This window comes from Carassius gibelio, chromosome A4, assembly GCF_023724105.1.
Source record: "Carassius gibelio isolate Cgi1373 ecotype wild population from Czech Republic chromosome A4, carGib1.2-hapl.c, whole genome shotgun sequence".
Taxonomy (NCBI): Eukaryota; Metazoa; Chordata; class Actinopteri; order Cypriniformes; family Cyprinidae; genus Carassius; species Carassius gibelio.
In genome coordinates this window covers 28,510,436-28,525,755 of record NC_068374.1, presented here as the reverse complement: position 1 = coordinate 28,525,755, position 15,320 = coordinate 28,510,436, and the positions used below count along the sequence as shown (strand labels likewise).

General features: G+C 38.6%; 1 protein-coding gene and 1 long non-coding RNA gene across 6 annotated transcripts in view; one reads left to right on the top strand and one right to left on the bottom strand.

The window, feature by feature from the left end:
- LOC127976073 (uncharacterized) overlaps positions 1–15,320 on the bottom strand; it is a 97,828-nt gene that overhangs the window by 30,109 nt on the left and 52,399 nt on the right. For 2 of the 3 annotated variants that reach the window (XR_008157731.1, XR_008157733.1), the window contains exon 2: positions 10,269–10,389. This is a non-coding gene — a long non-coding RNA (uncharacterized LOC127976073). Of the gene's footprint in view, positions 1–10,268; positions 10,390–11,815; positions 12,997–15,320 lie in introns of those variants that run through there. The other variant, XR_008157730.1, reaches the window with a different exon arrangement.
- Positions 1–15,320, top strand: part of LOC127976050 (LIM domain only protein 3) — a 41,073-nt gene that overhangs the window by 1,889 nt on the left and 23,864 nt on the right. The window contains exons 1-2 of one of the 3 annotated variants that reach the window (XM_052580158.1): positions 1,387–1,703; positions 6,588–6,801. In XM_052580158.1, coding sequence (XP_052436118.1) covers positions 6,596–6,801 — 206 coding nt within the window. In that variant the 5' untranslated portion in view covers positions 1,387–1,703; positions 6,588–6,595. Of the gene's footprint in view, positions 1–1,386; positions 1,704–2,230; positions 2,761–6,587; positions 6,802–15,320 lie in introns of those variants that run through there. The other 2 variants (XM_052580157.1, XM_052580167.1) reach the window with 2 other exon arrangements.

The following is a 15,320-nucleotide window of genomic DNA, read 5'->3' as shown; positions in this document are numbered from 1 at the left end:
TTATTCCTAAACGTCTGATGACGAACCAATAACCATAATGATTTCAGACACAAGATCACACACAAAGTGCTAGATATTGTAGGTTTATGCAAAAGCATCATCAGCTTTCTTTTTTTTTTTTTACTTAAAAGGGGTATTTTTAAATGTGTGATTACAGATGACACAGTTGTGGAGACATGCTTTTTACAGCTTTATTGTTATGTTTTAATTTTCTGTGAATGATCAGCATGTAGAAGCCTAAAAGAATTAGCCTCTTAGATCAGTGAATCCCTACTAGAGGTACACGGACACCAAAGGCACTTTCAGGTTTCAGGGATTACCTGGAAAGATTTAGGTATAAAACAAAATAGTGCGTAATGTCGCATAATGTACACTACTTGGTGAGTTTATCTTACATTTACATTATTTTTTTAAGTGACTAACAATACAGCTAATGTTAAAGGATATCCAGTGTAATACGAGTTAAAAAAAAGACATTTTTGGTTTGCTGATTAAGGCAAATTAATATCAAAACACTGTTTTAGATTATATAATTGCTTTTCTAAGTCAGCAAAGGCTGCACTGAGTAATTTGGTCTTAACCAACATGGCCTATGAAGCATTACTAAATTAATCACTTAAATACTGAATAAATTAGACGTTGATTTCATATGAGACCAAAATATTCCTCGATTAAAAAACTGATGTGCACCTGATGTCCTCACAGGTGCTGTACTTATTCATATACTGTAATGTAGCCTGCGTTTTCATACTCTTTAAATGAAATGTTCCTTAGTGATTTATTGCAGCACCTTATGATCAGCAAAGGGATTTTTCCCATTTTTGTTTCATAGGATTATTTAAAAGTCATTTATAAGCTTTTTTTGGGGGGAGATTAAAAAAGTTTTTGATAATAAATTATAGCCTAAGTTCTTCATATCAGCATACTTGCTTCTTGCTCTTTTAAAACGTCATTATATTAATGGCTTTATAAATAAACATGATCAAAAGTTATTTGTAAAAGGTTGTTATATAGGGCATCAGGATGTGAAAGCCGTTTTTGTTCTACCTGGAATCTTTATCTTTTAGAGTGTATTAACCTGCATTCAGAAGTACTAATATAATTACGATTCAAAAAGATGCACGTGCATAATGACAGACATATGTATGCATAAATAAATGTATGTGTTTTATGAATCAGGCCTATAAAACACTATGCAGCACCTAGAAGTTGTTGCTTAGCTGCTAAAATAAAGAGAGAGATAGAAGGCGAGTCTAAATGTGTAGTACAGAGCTCATAGCATGTTTGCGCGCGCGTCTTTGAGAGGTGAGCATTAAGTTTGTGTTAGCGAGCGCGCGCTCAGTTACTCCGGGTGTCGGTAATAACCGAATGACCTTTTCCTTCTCGTGTACTGTCTCACTGGTGAGGGATTGGGTTTGAAGATAATAAAGCTAGGCTTCACTATTCCTCGTTCCTCACTCACTGATGGGCAAGTTGTTGTAAGCTTTCTCAGAATACTCAATACATGACGGCTCGCGCGAGAACACCTGTAGATTTTGGTGTGAACTACTACTCGTATATGATCCATGTGGACCTCGTTATTTTCAACCTGAAGATCACTATTATCCCCGGTGCAATGTCAGATTGGTGAACTTTTGCTCCGAGGAATATTGGAGTTGGAGTGGGTGCACTAAGTTAACCTTCTGCATAACTTGGTCAAGAAGGTGAGTTGTGCTTTAATTATCTTTTCCAAACGGACTTGCTCCAATACTTTTGGACTAATTACTTAGTCTTTGGTGTCAAGTACAAAATTCAGGCATGTGTGCCTCACGTAAATGGATCAAATCATAACTGCATGTGATTCAGATTATTTCACATTAAATTATCCTGCGGAGTCAGGTGTGCTGAATTTTTGTTGTGTGTGCACAGCAGAACAACGGACAAAAACGGAATGTTCTTTCTTTAGGAAACTTCATTGCAACGCATTACGAACATTCAAGCTATATGCATATAAATTACAAACAATAGCAAGACAGTATTATCACAGTAATACAGCAACATATATAATAGATGTGGATGTGCATGTATAGTATGCATGAGAATAACAAGCACACAATATTTAGCCTACATTAAAGTTTGTGCATTTAAAAACAAGGCTACAAGAAGTGTAGTTTTAAGATTGAAAGAGACTGTGACAGGTGTTGGTAAGCGCATTTATTGTTTATATTCTAAAAACACGGAATCAGAACTAATGTAGTTCGTATAAGTGCTTGACAAAATGTTGCGTTTTAGTATATCCGAGTTCCTGTATGTTGTCTATTGTATATATCCAACTTGGTGCCTCTTCCTGCACGCGCAGTGAAATAGGCGAATAGCAAGAGGCAAGATAGGATTATAAGATTACAGCGCGCGCGAAGGGGTAAAGCATATGCCTTTGTCATCCGCTGTCATTTGTTCGCCGCCACTTGCCTCGCCACGGCTGCTGCTCGATCTAATTTCATAGTCGAGCACTGTTGTGACAAACGGAGTCTTAACAGCGTGTGGCGCTGAGCGATAGCGGCTCGCTCTTTCCTTCTTTCTTCATCCCGTGTTCTGTTGATTGGTGTTTTCGTCGTGTTCACTCTTTTCCTGCGGATTGTTACTTGTAACAAAAGCGAAGCACCCTCGCGCGCGTACAGCTGCTCACTTCACGCGCATCTTTGGCTCGCGCCTCGTCTTGTTGCATGGTGTTTCTGGGAGCCGACGCGGGTCAACCAATGCAGAAAAGGGAGAAAAGTTTCGGTAAGAGCTGGGTTTTGCATCCTATGAACGCGAGTGTGATGTTTAAATGTGTAGTTGGGATGTTTCTATGCGTATAGCGGCAGTTTGGTCTAACCTCACACAGCTGCATTTTACCGAAGCGACGCGTTTTCCTCATTTCCCCCGTGTGAATTGTCCTGGTTTGCTTAGACACTTGAGAATAGCGTTTAATGTGATGTCCCGTCGCGTATCACCGTTTCTAGCACGTTAACGGTTTCATTTAGTCGTTTTGCAAGCTGCAAACCGTATTGGCCTTTTCCGCGCACTACGCTGCCATGGCAACAGTAATTAAACTGATAAGAGGGTGAAATGTCAGCATCTCCGGCTCGCGCAGCTGTGATGTGAAATCAGATTGGTACTTTGCGCCCGGTGTTTGCCAAGTCTCGCCTGAAATTTCCCCATCAGTGTCTGCGAACGGTGAGGCGCACAAAGAGCATCGTATCACTGTGCGAACGGGACATAATGACAGATCTGAGTGAGCGAGCCAAGACAAACAAGACACCAATGTCCCAGGCCTGTAGGAAGGACAACTGAACGATTTTGGTTGAGAATTCGATTGCACGTAATGGGTTCGGTTCCGTAAGGGTTCCACTAATGATCCTTTTAGTACTCTTGAGAAATAAATATATCGGGGGAAACTGCGATTCCCGTTGCATTTACTGCACTCAACAGTCTATTAGCAAATGATGATATAATTTCAGAGTTCATCAGCACCGATCTTACAAAAAAGCAATACATTTAATTCAGTTCTTCAAAAATATGTGTTTAGATGGACTTGACGACTTGTAGACTTTTGAGAGGCGGCTTAAATGCAGTCTAATAATTGGTCGTATTTATAAGTGAACGTGTTCACAAAAAAACAAAAAAGTGGTGACCTATTTCTTTAAGCATTCATTTATTTTAATAAAATAGGTCCACTGACTCATAATATGTACCTTAAAGTGCTTATCTCATGGCATTCAGTCAGTTGAAGTCTCACGAGCCTTAAAGCTGCAGCAGGTAACTTTTGTAAAAAATATATTTTTTACATATTTGTTAAACCTGTCATTATGTCCTGACAGTAGAATATGAGACAGATAATCTGTGAAAAAAATCAAGCTCCTCTGGCTCCTCCCAGTGGTCCTATTGCCATTTGCAGAAAATACATCGCTCCCGTTAAGAAACAACCAATCAGAGCTGCGGTCCGTAACTTTGTTTGTGTTCAAAATATAGAAAAATGTATATAATAAGCGAGTACACCATGAATCCATTTTCCAAACCGTGTTTTTAGCTTGTCCTGAGTCACTAGGGTGCACCTATAATAAGTGTTTATATTCTGACTATTTAAGATTGCTTCGGGGGTACAGCGGCGGTGTAACCCAGTACCTTTGTGATTCTTCATAGACATAAACAGAGAGAAGTAGCTCCGGCTACGATGTTCTTCCGCAAGACGCAAGCAGTTCTGTTTATTAACCGCTAGAGCGTCAAAAGTTACCTACCACAGCTTTAAGTAGCCTACAACATAACAGGGACAGTTATTGGTTCATTTCGACTCGAATATGACAAAAAGCATTTCTGAGGTTCAGTCAAGCATCAAATTAGTTCAGTAATAGCTCCGACTGGTAAAAAAAAAAGTATATTTGATTCGCTAAAAGAACCATCTCATAAGAGTCATTAGTTCAGGTTCGGATTACATTGTTCAATCTGCATGTATTTGATTCACTAAAAAGAACCGTCTCATAAGAGTCATGTTTATACAATTGAACCGAACTGGTCTCGCATGATTCTGAATGACTAAAAAAGAACCGGTTGTAGACTCAAAGAACAGAAGTGCAGAAAACACTATCAGAGTTGTTCAATATAGTGTTCTGCATCAGTAGAAAATCTTTATGAAAATCATTTAGTTTTTTGTATATTTTAGAATGACTTCCCAGGCCCAATTTCAGCATGTTAGATTAATATTTTTTCACTATTTGATATAGAAAGATCTATGAGGCCATGAACATCCCACATTCCAGAAAAAAATCAGAATTGGGTACCAAGGCCTGTGGATATAAGGGCTAGTTCGTTTGTGCAACAGTCGATTCATTTAGGACTATACGTGTTTGTGGACTGAGGGGAGTTGATTCTCTGACTTGGTAATGAGAGGCGGTGACTTTGTTGTGTTAAGCAGGTGAGCTGGGACGGCGGGGATGAGTGGGACAGAACAAGGACACATAGCAGAGGAAATCAGCCATGTGCTACTCGAACAATCCAATCCAGCCAATTAAAAGCTCAACAGCTTAAACACAATGGGGCAAACAGTGCGGCAGTGCTACCTGTCTGATTTGCTTCCTTGCTATTTTCCCCACATCAAGCCCTCTCGTTTGAATAAACTCAAAATAAAGCATCATAAAAACACCAGTGAGGTCGAAGTAATCATCATTATCCCTTGCCTCGTTTTCATTGAATGTTTCTACTTCTTAACGAGCATGGTCCCACAGCGGAAAGAAGTTGTTCACAGTCTAAGCCTATGGTACTGCATCAGATATTTGCTCTAGGCTATAATTATGACCCTGGAGGGATCGGCTACCTGCTGTTCCTTTCCCTGCATTGTAATGCTCAGTTGAATTGAAACAATTTCACACCTGTCCTCAGTCTTACTAATTGGTGCACTGTCTTGTTTATTTTCTGTGAGGGCCAACTGCCACGCTTTTGGCAAATCATTTTTGAAAGTAATTATCGTCAAGGCCACATGTTAAAAAACAGAAAGCGGGAAACTCTTTCTCGGTTAGGTAGGGCAGAGTCATAATGGTTTCCAAATGTGTTGACATGCACAACTATTTAAAGGGATAGTGCACCCAAAAAAATATTCCAGCATCATTTACTCACCTTCATGTCATTCCAAATATATGTATGACTTTCTTTCTTCTTGAACGCAAAAGGGATTGAATGTGTCAATTCATTTTCATTGCATTATGTTCATACGATAAAAGAAGTTTCTAATGACATGAGGGTGAGTAATGATGTCAGAATTGTCTTTTTTGGATAAACTACCACAAATTTCCTCAACGTTATACCAAATGTTTCACAAACTTTTCTTGTCAGATTCAGATTCACACAGCCCAAATAAGGCTTTTCAATCTCGTATTCCTCTATGAATGTATTTCAGCGAGATTGCCTGAACAACGCATCACGGCGACGAGTGCATTATAACTATCCCAACGGAGGTCCTCAATTCAGACAGAGACACTCAATTTACCACAGCTGAGAAATCTCTCAGTGACCCTCTCACGCAAAGTTCGCAATTTCTCACTGCTTGCGCTCTCACCCCCCTACAAGAGCAGCATATACATTAGGTGGAATCTATGGCTCTGACAGCTTCCCCTGCACAAGGTGAGAAATGGGGACTGTCTCAGTTGCAGGACAACAGAATCAGACGTGCTTGTAAAAATGTAGGACAAAAACTTTTTGGGCCGGGACAAAAAAAGAGGGGCTGGAGCAGTGGCGTGGGGGAAGCGGGGTACAGCTTACTCTCCTCTGTATGAAAGGAGAATACTAATTACAGGCCTTCAGCATTAGACCACATTGTTCCCTCTCTACCCAACAAAGCCCTTTCACGCCCTGTAAAGGGCTACACAATGCCTGCTCTAGGGGCAAGCTCTGGCCCCTCCCTTAAAGAAGGGGGAAGAGGAGGATGTTAGCTACATTGGCTTCTTGTTATCGTTAGCCAAAAAGTGTGTGTTGATCTCTTGACTGAAATACACAGCACATTGACTGATTGACTGTCAAAAGTCACCAAGGAACTATGTTCTCACCTTCGTGTCGCCCCTTGTCACCTGTCTTTGTAGGTATACAAATGCTCTCCGTCCAGCCGGACACCAAGCCAAAGGGCTGTGCCGGCTGCAACCGGAAAATCAAGGACCGTTATCTGCTGAAGGCCCTGGACAAGTACTGGCACGAAGACTGCCTCAAGTGCGCCTGCTGCGACTGTCGACTCGGCGAGGTGGGCTCCACGCTGTACACAAAAGCCAACCTCATCCTCTGTCGGAGGGACTACCTAAGGTAAGAGAAAAGCTTGCTATTTGTGTCATAACACACACCCTGGACACTACAGATTGTAAGTTACAAGATGTCACTGAAAATAACTGAATCTGTACCGCATTCAAAAGAGAACTCTCTCTTGGCCTTGCGTCAAATCCCAAACAAAGCAAGCACCACAAAAAGCCATATTGCTGCTAACACTGGCTTTAATGGCTGCCCTTAACACCCAGAGTACTCCCATGCTGTTAGATATCCTTTGCTCTTCATAATAGAAAAGGAGCTCAAAGGGCATCTTTATGAGCCTATAAACTGCTGCCATTGCTGGGAGTTTTCAATGGATTCACTTGTTGGATCCAATCAACACACTGAGGCTTGATAGAGGGACATTGTTTAGCGAGAGACCACCCTGGTTCTTGTTCAATCAGCTTACCTTTGTCCACTGATGGAAGGGTTTCCTTAGAAACCCAACCTCTCAATTTCTTGCTTTTCTATGTGTGCGCCCAGCATGCATCACTTTTAAAGCAACAAGTCTGCAAGTATGGATTTTTGGCATACAGACCAATATAGACTCCAATATCGGTCATTTGTTCACCCCTAAAAATATTTCTCAACCTCTTTGCTCTACAACTTCTTGTTTTCTCTTAATAAGTAAAAAGGAAAGAATGCATAAGGTACTTTCTTGTAGGATTGCATGAAATTGAGAAAAACATATGCAATCAACTTTTGATGGAATAAATTTCAGTTGTTTAAAGTAGATCTAAAGCCAGAAAATGATTACACATATAATATGCATATATTCAGTACTACCTGGGTAAAGAAAGCATCACTCAAACTTCTCCAAGTGACCAGCAAATTCTGATATTCTACAAAAATAATGAATGACTATCAAATTGAAATCTAAAAACCTTACCTCTCATTTATCATAGACTGCCTGAAGAAGTTTATGGTATTTGATCTTTGATTGGCTCCACACACATTTTGTAATTTGAATATATAATTAAATATTAATAAATAAATATTAACATATAACATACTATAAAACTACAAATAATATATAATAAAAAAATAATATATGCATTTTCATCTTACATTCACATTACTCCTGCATGACACATGACATCATTAGCATACAGATTTAATGCTTTAGATTTAATGTTGATTTGCAATAGTTGCCACTTTTTGTCTAGTTCTACTATTCAGCATTTTATTCCCTTCTAGTGTCTCTACCTAGTACTTACACATGCTCGTGTTAATAAACCCATGTACACATGTGCTACTTATGTGTATAAAATGATATAAATGCTCAACAGGATGCTCCAGGGAGTCAGAGCTTTGTGAGCATGCTAGAAGCTACAGTAGACAGGAGGCGCTTTGAAATGGCACAGTTCATTTAATTTTGGCATGGGCGATGAGAGAGTCTCCATTAGGCGCAGTACACAACCAGGCTTTGGGGAGACGTGACTGTAAAGCATCGCCAGAGGGCCAGAGGCAAGCTGAGATTACCATCTCGCAGTAAGCCTCATTGACTGTGCCCTGCTAAACTGCATCTTCATTCACGACGATGCTCACAAGTTTGTGCCTCAGACAACAGCGGCAACGAGATAGATGGCACCAGATATGTCATTAGGAGACGTGGAGATCCGTCTTCATGGTTAAGGCGATGGTTTGTACCAGATGCAACTGATAAGGTTCTTGTGCATGGGTTTACTCCGTATTATCTCTTTTAATAATTTGACAACACCCGTTGTATGTGATTCTTTTATCTGCAAAGTTCAAGGTGACTGAATCGATTCGATTCTAGCCATCTTTTGAGCAGTCTTCCCATGCCTCCAGCTCAATGTCTCATCGCCAGCAGCAAATTAGGGGCGAGTATGGCACGCTCCCAGATCCTCAAATCACATCTGCAAAACAACAAAAGAAAAGCAGCCTCCATTGAGGAGCCAATCAATCGCCAGTCCCACAAAGCACTCCGACGCACACTCCCCTCGATTGGATCGTTTCCTTATTTATTTTCTTAAGTTAGCGCCGGCGAGATAAGAGATGGACTTAATCCCTTCCTCTTTGTTCTGTGTTCTTTTTCGCCCTTTCGTATTCTGAGTAAATTATGCTTGGATTTATTTTACAAGATTCCCCACCCCCAAGTCCGCACAAAATCAACCCAGTCCTGTTTAGCAGTGTGGCATGTTATTAAGGCTGACATAACCAGGGTTAATAGAATTCTTCAGGGCTCTACAACCATGAGCAATGTGATCCTACTAGCTGAGAAATAATAATCCCCATCGCAACACACACAAAAACAAATTAAATAAGGAAAAAATAAAAGATTTATGCCTTCCTGGACCTGTCTCCCTTAGTAAGTATTATCAACTATGATGTGGGGTTTTTTGGTAGTCAAAGGGAGAGGCAGAAATCATTTTGGTCTGGGGAAGGAATATCATTTATGATTATCAATTCATATTCAAAGCATCCAGAAGGTAATTATTGATGGAAAGCATTATCGGGCCCTGCTGAATGCTCGTATTGCTCTCAAAATATGGGGAAATGATATTGGCCTGTCATATGAACAACAAATGATTCTTTTGATACCATGCAGGCATCTCTATTGATGATAAAGGTTATAACCGGCATGCCAATGTTTATGCCGATGCGGTTACATTTCATAGCGGGGAGCGATAAAGTTAAAAGGAGCAGACAAAAAAAGCAACGGACACATTTAAGTTGAAAAACGGGCAAAAATGAACCCTGTCAGAAAGTAGTTACAGACAGAAAAGCCCAGGGTGCAAGCAGGAAGAGGGAAGCTGTTAGACATCAGTTAATGGAAAACTGTAAATTTCAAGGCATCCATTTTAAAGACAGCACAGGGTGACCACTTATTTATTTATCTATCTATTCATTAATTTTTTTTTAATCCAACTTCAATTTTCCTCTACAGTGGTTTTACTAAGATTGTAAATGCAGGCAAACTCACAGAGCAGTCAACATGACTGGATTTATTACCGTTATGGAAAGCTGGCTATCGGTGAAAGATAACCAACATGTAAAGCATGGTTTGGTTGTAATAACTTGTTTTTTTCTCCTCTTGCCCCTCATTCAGGAACCACTTTGTAGTCCCCATCTACCTTGTGCTGTGTACACTTTTGGAAATGAACTATAAAAATGTATCTCTCACTTTTTCATGCAGTATTTGCATCTGGAGTCAGGCCGTAGATTATATGCATTTATGGATGTGCCATATGTTTATCTGTAGGTCAACAAAATGTGAGTAATCTCTGAAGTCAGGAACTTTGGCAAATTGAGCTCAACAGAATCGGTTTTGTGATTCATTCCGGTTGCACGCTCACAGATAAAGTTATAATTACCTAGTTGCTTGATGAAATTATGATTTCAGGATGTACATTTTGAACAAAATGATGGTGTTAAGATAAAGTAGTTGTATTGAAAACTGCAGGTGGCTTACACAATTTATAAAAGAAAAACAAATAGCGTACCTCAGATACAATTTCTGCTCTTCACTATCATGCAAAGTGAAGTTCGGCTTCTATCTCCCTCGAAAACATGAGAAGCTTCATACTTGGGTGTGTGCCATGGAGAAGTCCAAAGAGTCACCACCTAAGGAAACAGAGACAAATTATTTGAATAAAAATTGCAGTGTGGGGACACAAACTGTGTCCGATCAGCTATTTTAGTTTAATCTATGTTTTGGGTGCTATGCAGGTGTGCAATACTCATTTTTTTCTCGGCTAACCTAAGCTAGCACTCTCCTTGTAATTTGGAAAAGGTCAGAAAAAGAAGTTCTCTTGTTCTTCAGTGCTCTAGTTTATGCCCTCAACCGATAAGAGCAATAATTCTTGAATAAAAATGCATTTATTGTAAGCTGACATGACACTAAAGTAACAAAGTTGCTGCCGTGTTGTCTGTTAAAGGTTAGGATGGTCTCTCCGGCGGGACTAGCGCAGTGCAGCCCGGTGTAGTTTGTCTTGTGTTTTCCTCAGTCGTTTTGAAGCTAGCTGAAAGATTGAGGCCATCTCTTGTTCTAATGACCAGTGCAGATGTTCACAAACAGTGCAGTGCTCTCTGTCTCTGAAGGGCATTAAGCATGATTTTGGCTTTGGCAAACACTGAATACTAAAACAGAGCATTGTTAACATTTCATTTTGCTTCTCTTCAGCCAGAATCAGTGTTGGGAAGTAACTATTGTGACAGTAGCCATGTAAAATGATAAAATGTAACATTTATAGTTTTTGTAATGCACACAAACTAGAGGCCTCTCTTCTGTCTCATACCAACATCAATGTGAATCAGTTTTTTTTGGTATATACACTAGTCAACATTTGAAGTGCATCAAAACCTTTCATCAAAGTCCTAAAACCAAACTCAAAATGCGTTCTTTTATGAACTATTTTGATCCACTTCAGATGTTGACTAATGTATAAGTATACATATAGTGCTGAGAATTCTGTTAGTTTGAATTTTTTCTTTCTTTAAAGAAATATCTAGTTAAAGTCCACTGTTCATCACTGTTTTTGACTCATCTATATAGTGTGTTTTTAGGTGTATTTAGAACACATTTACTTTACAAGTTTAAGCATCAATCATTGAGGCCTGTCTTGTCTTTGTGCCAGATAAACATTACTTTAAAAAATAAATTACTTGTTTTATATTGAAGGTTTGTGCCTTTAAGTGGCTTAAATAGAAGTAGCTACTTTTTCAAAAGGTTCGCTTTGTTTTACTTTACATTTAGAGCATGTTTGGAAAGCTACAACACGTTTCAAAGTATGATAAATGAATATACTGGAATGGCTTGTCATCCTTGAGTTAATGTATGTGTTTATTTACTAAAAAAATTTAGATACTGACAACTGCTTTCAATAGCTTGGAATGAGTTAACTACCCATTTTAGCATAGTTCAGCAAAGTCATTTTTTTTCCAGATAATATATTAAAATCTAATCCGCATGAAAAAAGTTTCTTGTCTGCAGCAAAAACACAGCATTTAAACAGAAGGTGAGATATGCTTTTTTGAATAAAGACCTGTATTAATATAAAATAATTTAATGACAAGCATAAAACAAAACAGTTGACAGAAGAACAGTTTACCATTCATGTTGAGATATTGAACATCAGTGTGACTAAAATGCTACACAACACATCAAACGCATGTTGTTTATATTTAAAACATTAAGACTCTTTATTAGCATCCCACATTTCTTGCCAGCGCCATCTCTAGCTGAAAAATTTCTAGGCCCTTGGGACAAGTTTGCAAGGTCAGCTTTTGAAAACACTCTGCACCCTACATAAAGCTATTTTCTGTGGGTGCACTTGTGCTATAATTGTTTTTTTTTTTTTGTTGTTGTTGTCTGTCTGTCTGTTAAAATGATGTCTTTTTCTTAAAGCTAATGGAAGACTTGTTTTTTTTATGCTTATGGGATATTTCTGTTCGTCTCATTGTGGTTTTTGCATGTTCATCTCCAGTGCATCTGTTGATGGCTTTAAAAAAAAAGTTAGATAGCCCAATTAGTAAGGAAACTATTCTCCATTATGTTGGAAGTTGATGCATACCATTTCAATGAACCTTTTTAAATCAACCTTTTTTTTCTTTTTTTTTTTTTACTAAAATTTGAATTTGAAGGGACAGTGTATAATTAAGGTACTTTAACTGGTCACAACATCCATAATAATTAAAAACAATTAACAAAGTGTTGTTAAAAAAGTTTTATACATTAACTTTTAATGTCAAAACCATTCCAGAATTCTGTTGGTACTTAATGGAGAGTTTGATTTATCCTGCCATCATTTTCAGAATGTGCGGCCTTATGAACTCTGATTTCAAAAGAGGAATTATTGATGACTTGAAGGAGTTAAATCCTTGTGGAGAGGTGCTCCAATAGGAGTGGTATGGAATCACAGGCACTTGAGGTGTGGATTCAGCAGGTGTGCAGTTTCTCTCAGCCGCAGATAGTATTCTGTCTCAACGGCACTCGTTACAACAGAGCACTCAGCGTGTACGAAAGGGCTTCTTCCCAGTGAAGATTTTAATGGTGTTGTGGCACTGGACACTTTATCTCCTCATCCCCCTTGTCTCATTAGAAAGCCCCTCACCATCTTCTGTTCCTTTCTGCTGAGCTTCAGTCTTTAATACTGTGAATGAAACCTTGTGATGACCAGTTTTCGTGCAGGCCAGGTTATTGTTGTCACTCAAGTGTAAGTTTGTTTAGTCCTAAAAAAAATAAATAATAATTTATTCACTCTCGTGTCATTCCAAACATGTATGGCATTCTTTCATCTGTGGAAATGGAGGAGAAATTTACAAGAATGTACAAGTTGCCCTTTTCCGTTCAAATACAATGAAAGTGCTTTTTTTTGCAGCAAGAAAGTTCCTGTCAGATTCCTTTTTGGTAAATTATTCCTTTATGATTTGCTTAAAAAAAAATGAGGATGCTTTCAAGGTTAGCCACACTGATGAGATTAATGTACATTTTAATGTAAAATGTTCTTTTCAAACACCTGGAGTTCGTGGAAAATAAGAGAATGCAGTCACAAGCTATACCATAAATCTACTACAACTACAATAATAACCCAAGAAAGTTAGTGAGTAAGAATTTCAACGTCTTTTTCCGCACTTTCCCACTGTTTGTTTTATTTGTTCCCCATGGCGTCCTGGAGGCAGCACAGCGTGCCTCTAAACAACAGCAACTGCTCCATCGCCACAAGGTGAACCATTCCCTGCTGTGCGTTATTATTAATAACTGTCAGCCAGAGGGGGTCACCCACGACAACTCCTTGAAAAGAACCCAGGGCAAGGCAACTAGGCCGCAGCTGTGCGCCTTGTAAAACAATACCTACCTCCCCACTCCCTGCTTCCCCAGAGGATGAGTGCTTAAGGCAGGAATAATGCATGGGGGCGATTGGTGAGTAGGGCACGGCCATGTTTCCAGCCGTGAAAAATTAAGATGTCACTACCTTGCCATGTTAAGCATAACTTTTGCCAGAGCACGAAGCTATCTATTAGAACAGGACAGAGCAAAGACAGCATTTGAACGTCTCCCTTCCCACCTTCACCTCCAGTCACACCCCCTCCTCATCATCCCATCTGACTGTGGCCTAAACGAAAAAATATAAAAATAAATAAATAAATAAAATCTTTATTTACTCACCTCAGCCTTTAATATATAATATAATATAATATAATATAATATAATATAATATAATTCTAACATATTATAAATAATTCAAAAATGATATTATAAAATAATTCTAAAAATGATATTATAAAATAATTCTAAAAATTATATTATATTTAATAAAAATTATATATCATTCTAAAATCATAAAAACATTTATAAAATATATTTACTATAGCTACACTTAAAAAAATATTCATATCTTCTACTTCTGTGGCACGGAAAATAAATAATTTAAATGTTTGTTTATACAACATTTAACAATATAATATAATATGTGTAAAATATTTAATATAGATGCAAAAAATATTCATAGATCATCCACTTTAATTGTATGGTAAACAAATAATTATTACTTTTACTCAACTGTGCCTATATAATACAATTGAATAATACTTATTTCTGTAATATAATTTAACGCTTTGTAAAATATTTTTACAAATTCTATGAAAAATGACAACATATGGGCTATCTACAATACATTTGCCTGTATGGCAAGGGATATGTAAAATTTATTTAGTACTGCACAGTTTATTTATGTATGTATTTTTGTCTTTGCAGAAACTCACTCTTTTTAAAATAGCGGATGTTGTTGTTCTCTGCATAGCTGCATTGCTGTGGTCAGAGCAACTCCAAATAAGTGTTCCTCCAATCTCCCTACACCACCTCTAATCCAACAAGTTTCCATTCAAATGAATGTTATAACTGAAACAGGGCGCCGAAGATGTGTGTGGGAGGGTAGTGACAGCAATTTATTTGTGCTCACCTCCTCTCCCGTGCACTCTCACTTTGAATGCATTACAAATCCTGCTTTAATTTTCTCCACTGTACCACATAGACATTCAGCTACATCACTCCAATCTCTCCGAATGAAATTGGTTTTGGAGGGGTCAGAGTTCAGCACACTGGTTGGTGTTGTGTTATGATTTCCATCTAATCTGGGAGAGGACTATAAAGACCTAATCCGCCCTACCTTTTCCAGGCACTGCTGCACTCTTGAGCCTGCGTATTTGAACCTTGTAATAAACCGAGAGGGGAAAGAGGGATGATCATTTTTTCAAGTCCAATTTGTTTTGTGGATTTATGGGAAGCGAACTGTTGGATGACTTCAACTGTGCCACGAGTAGACAGACTCCATGAGGCCAAGGCTAGATTAAATGTTAACTTTGACCCTGTTTGCTGATCGGAAAGGGCCACCCCAGGGGCTTCAAATGGGTTTGATTTGGTCCAGAGCAGGAATAGGAACCCCTGTGGATTTACTGCTGTGAACAGCCCAGTTTCCCCTGCAAAATATTAAAGCCAGAGCTCTTTTCACTGAAGTCCTTTTATTTCTTTGTACAGTTAAATGTGATTTGATTTT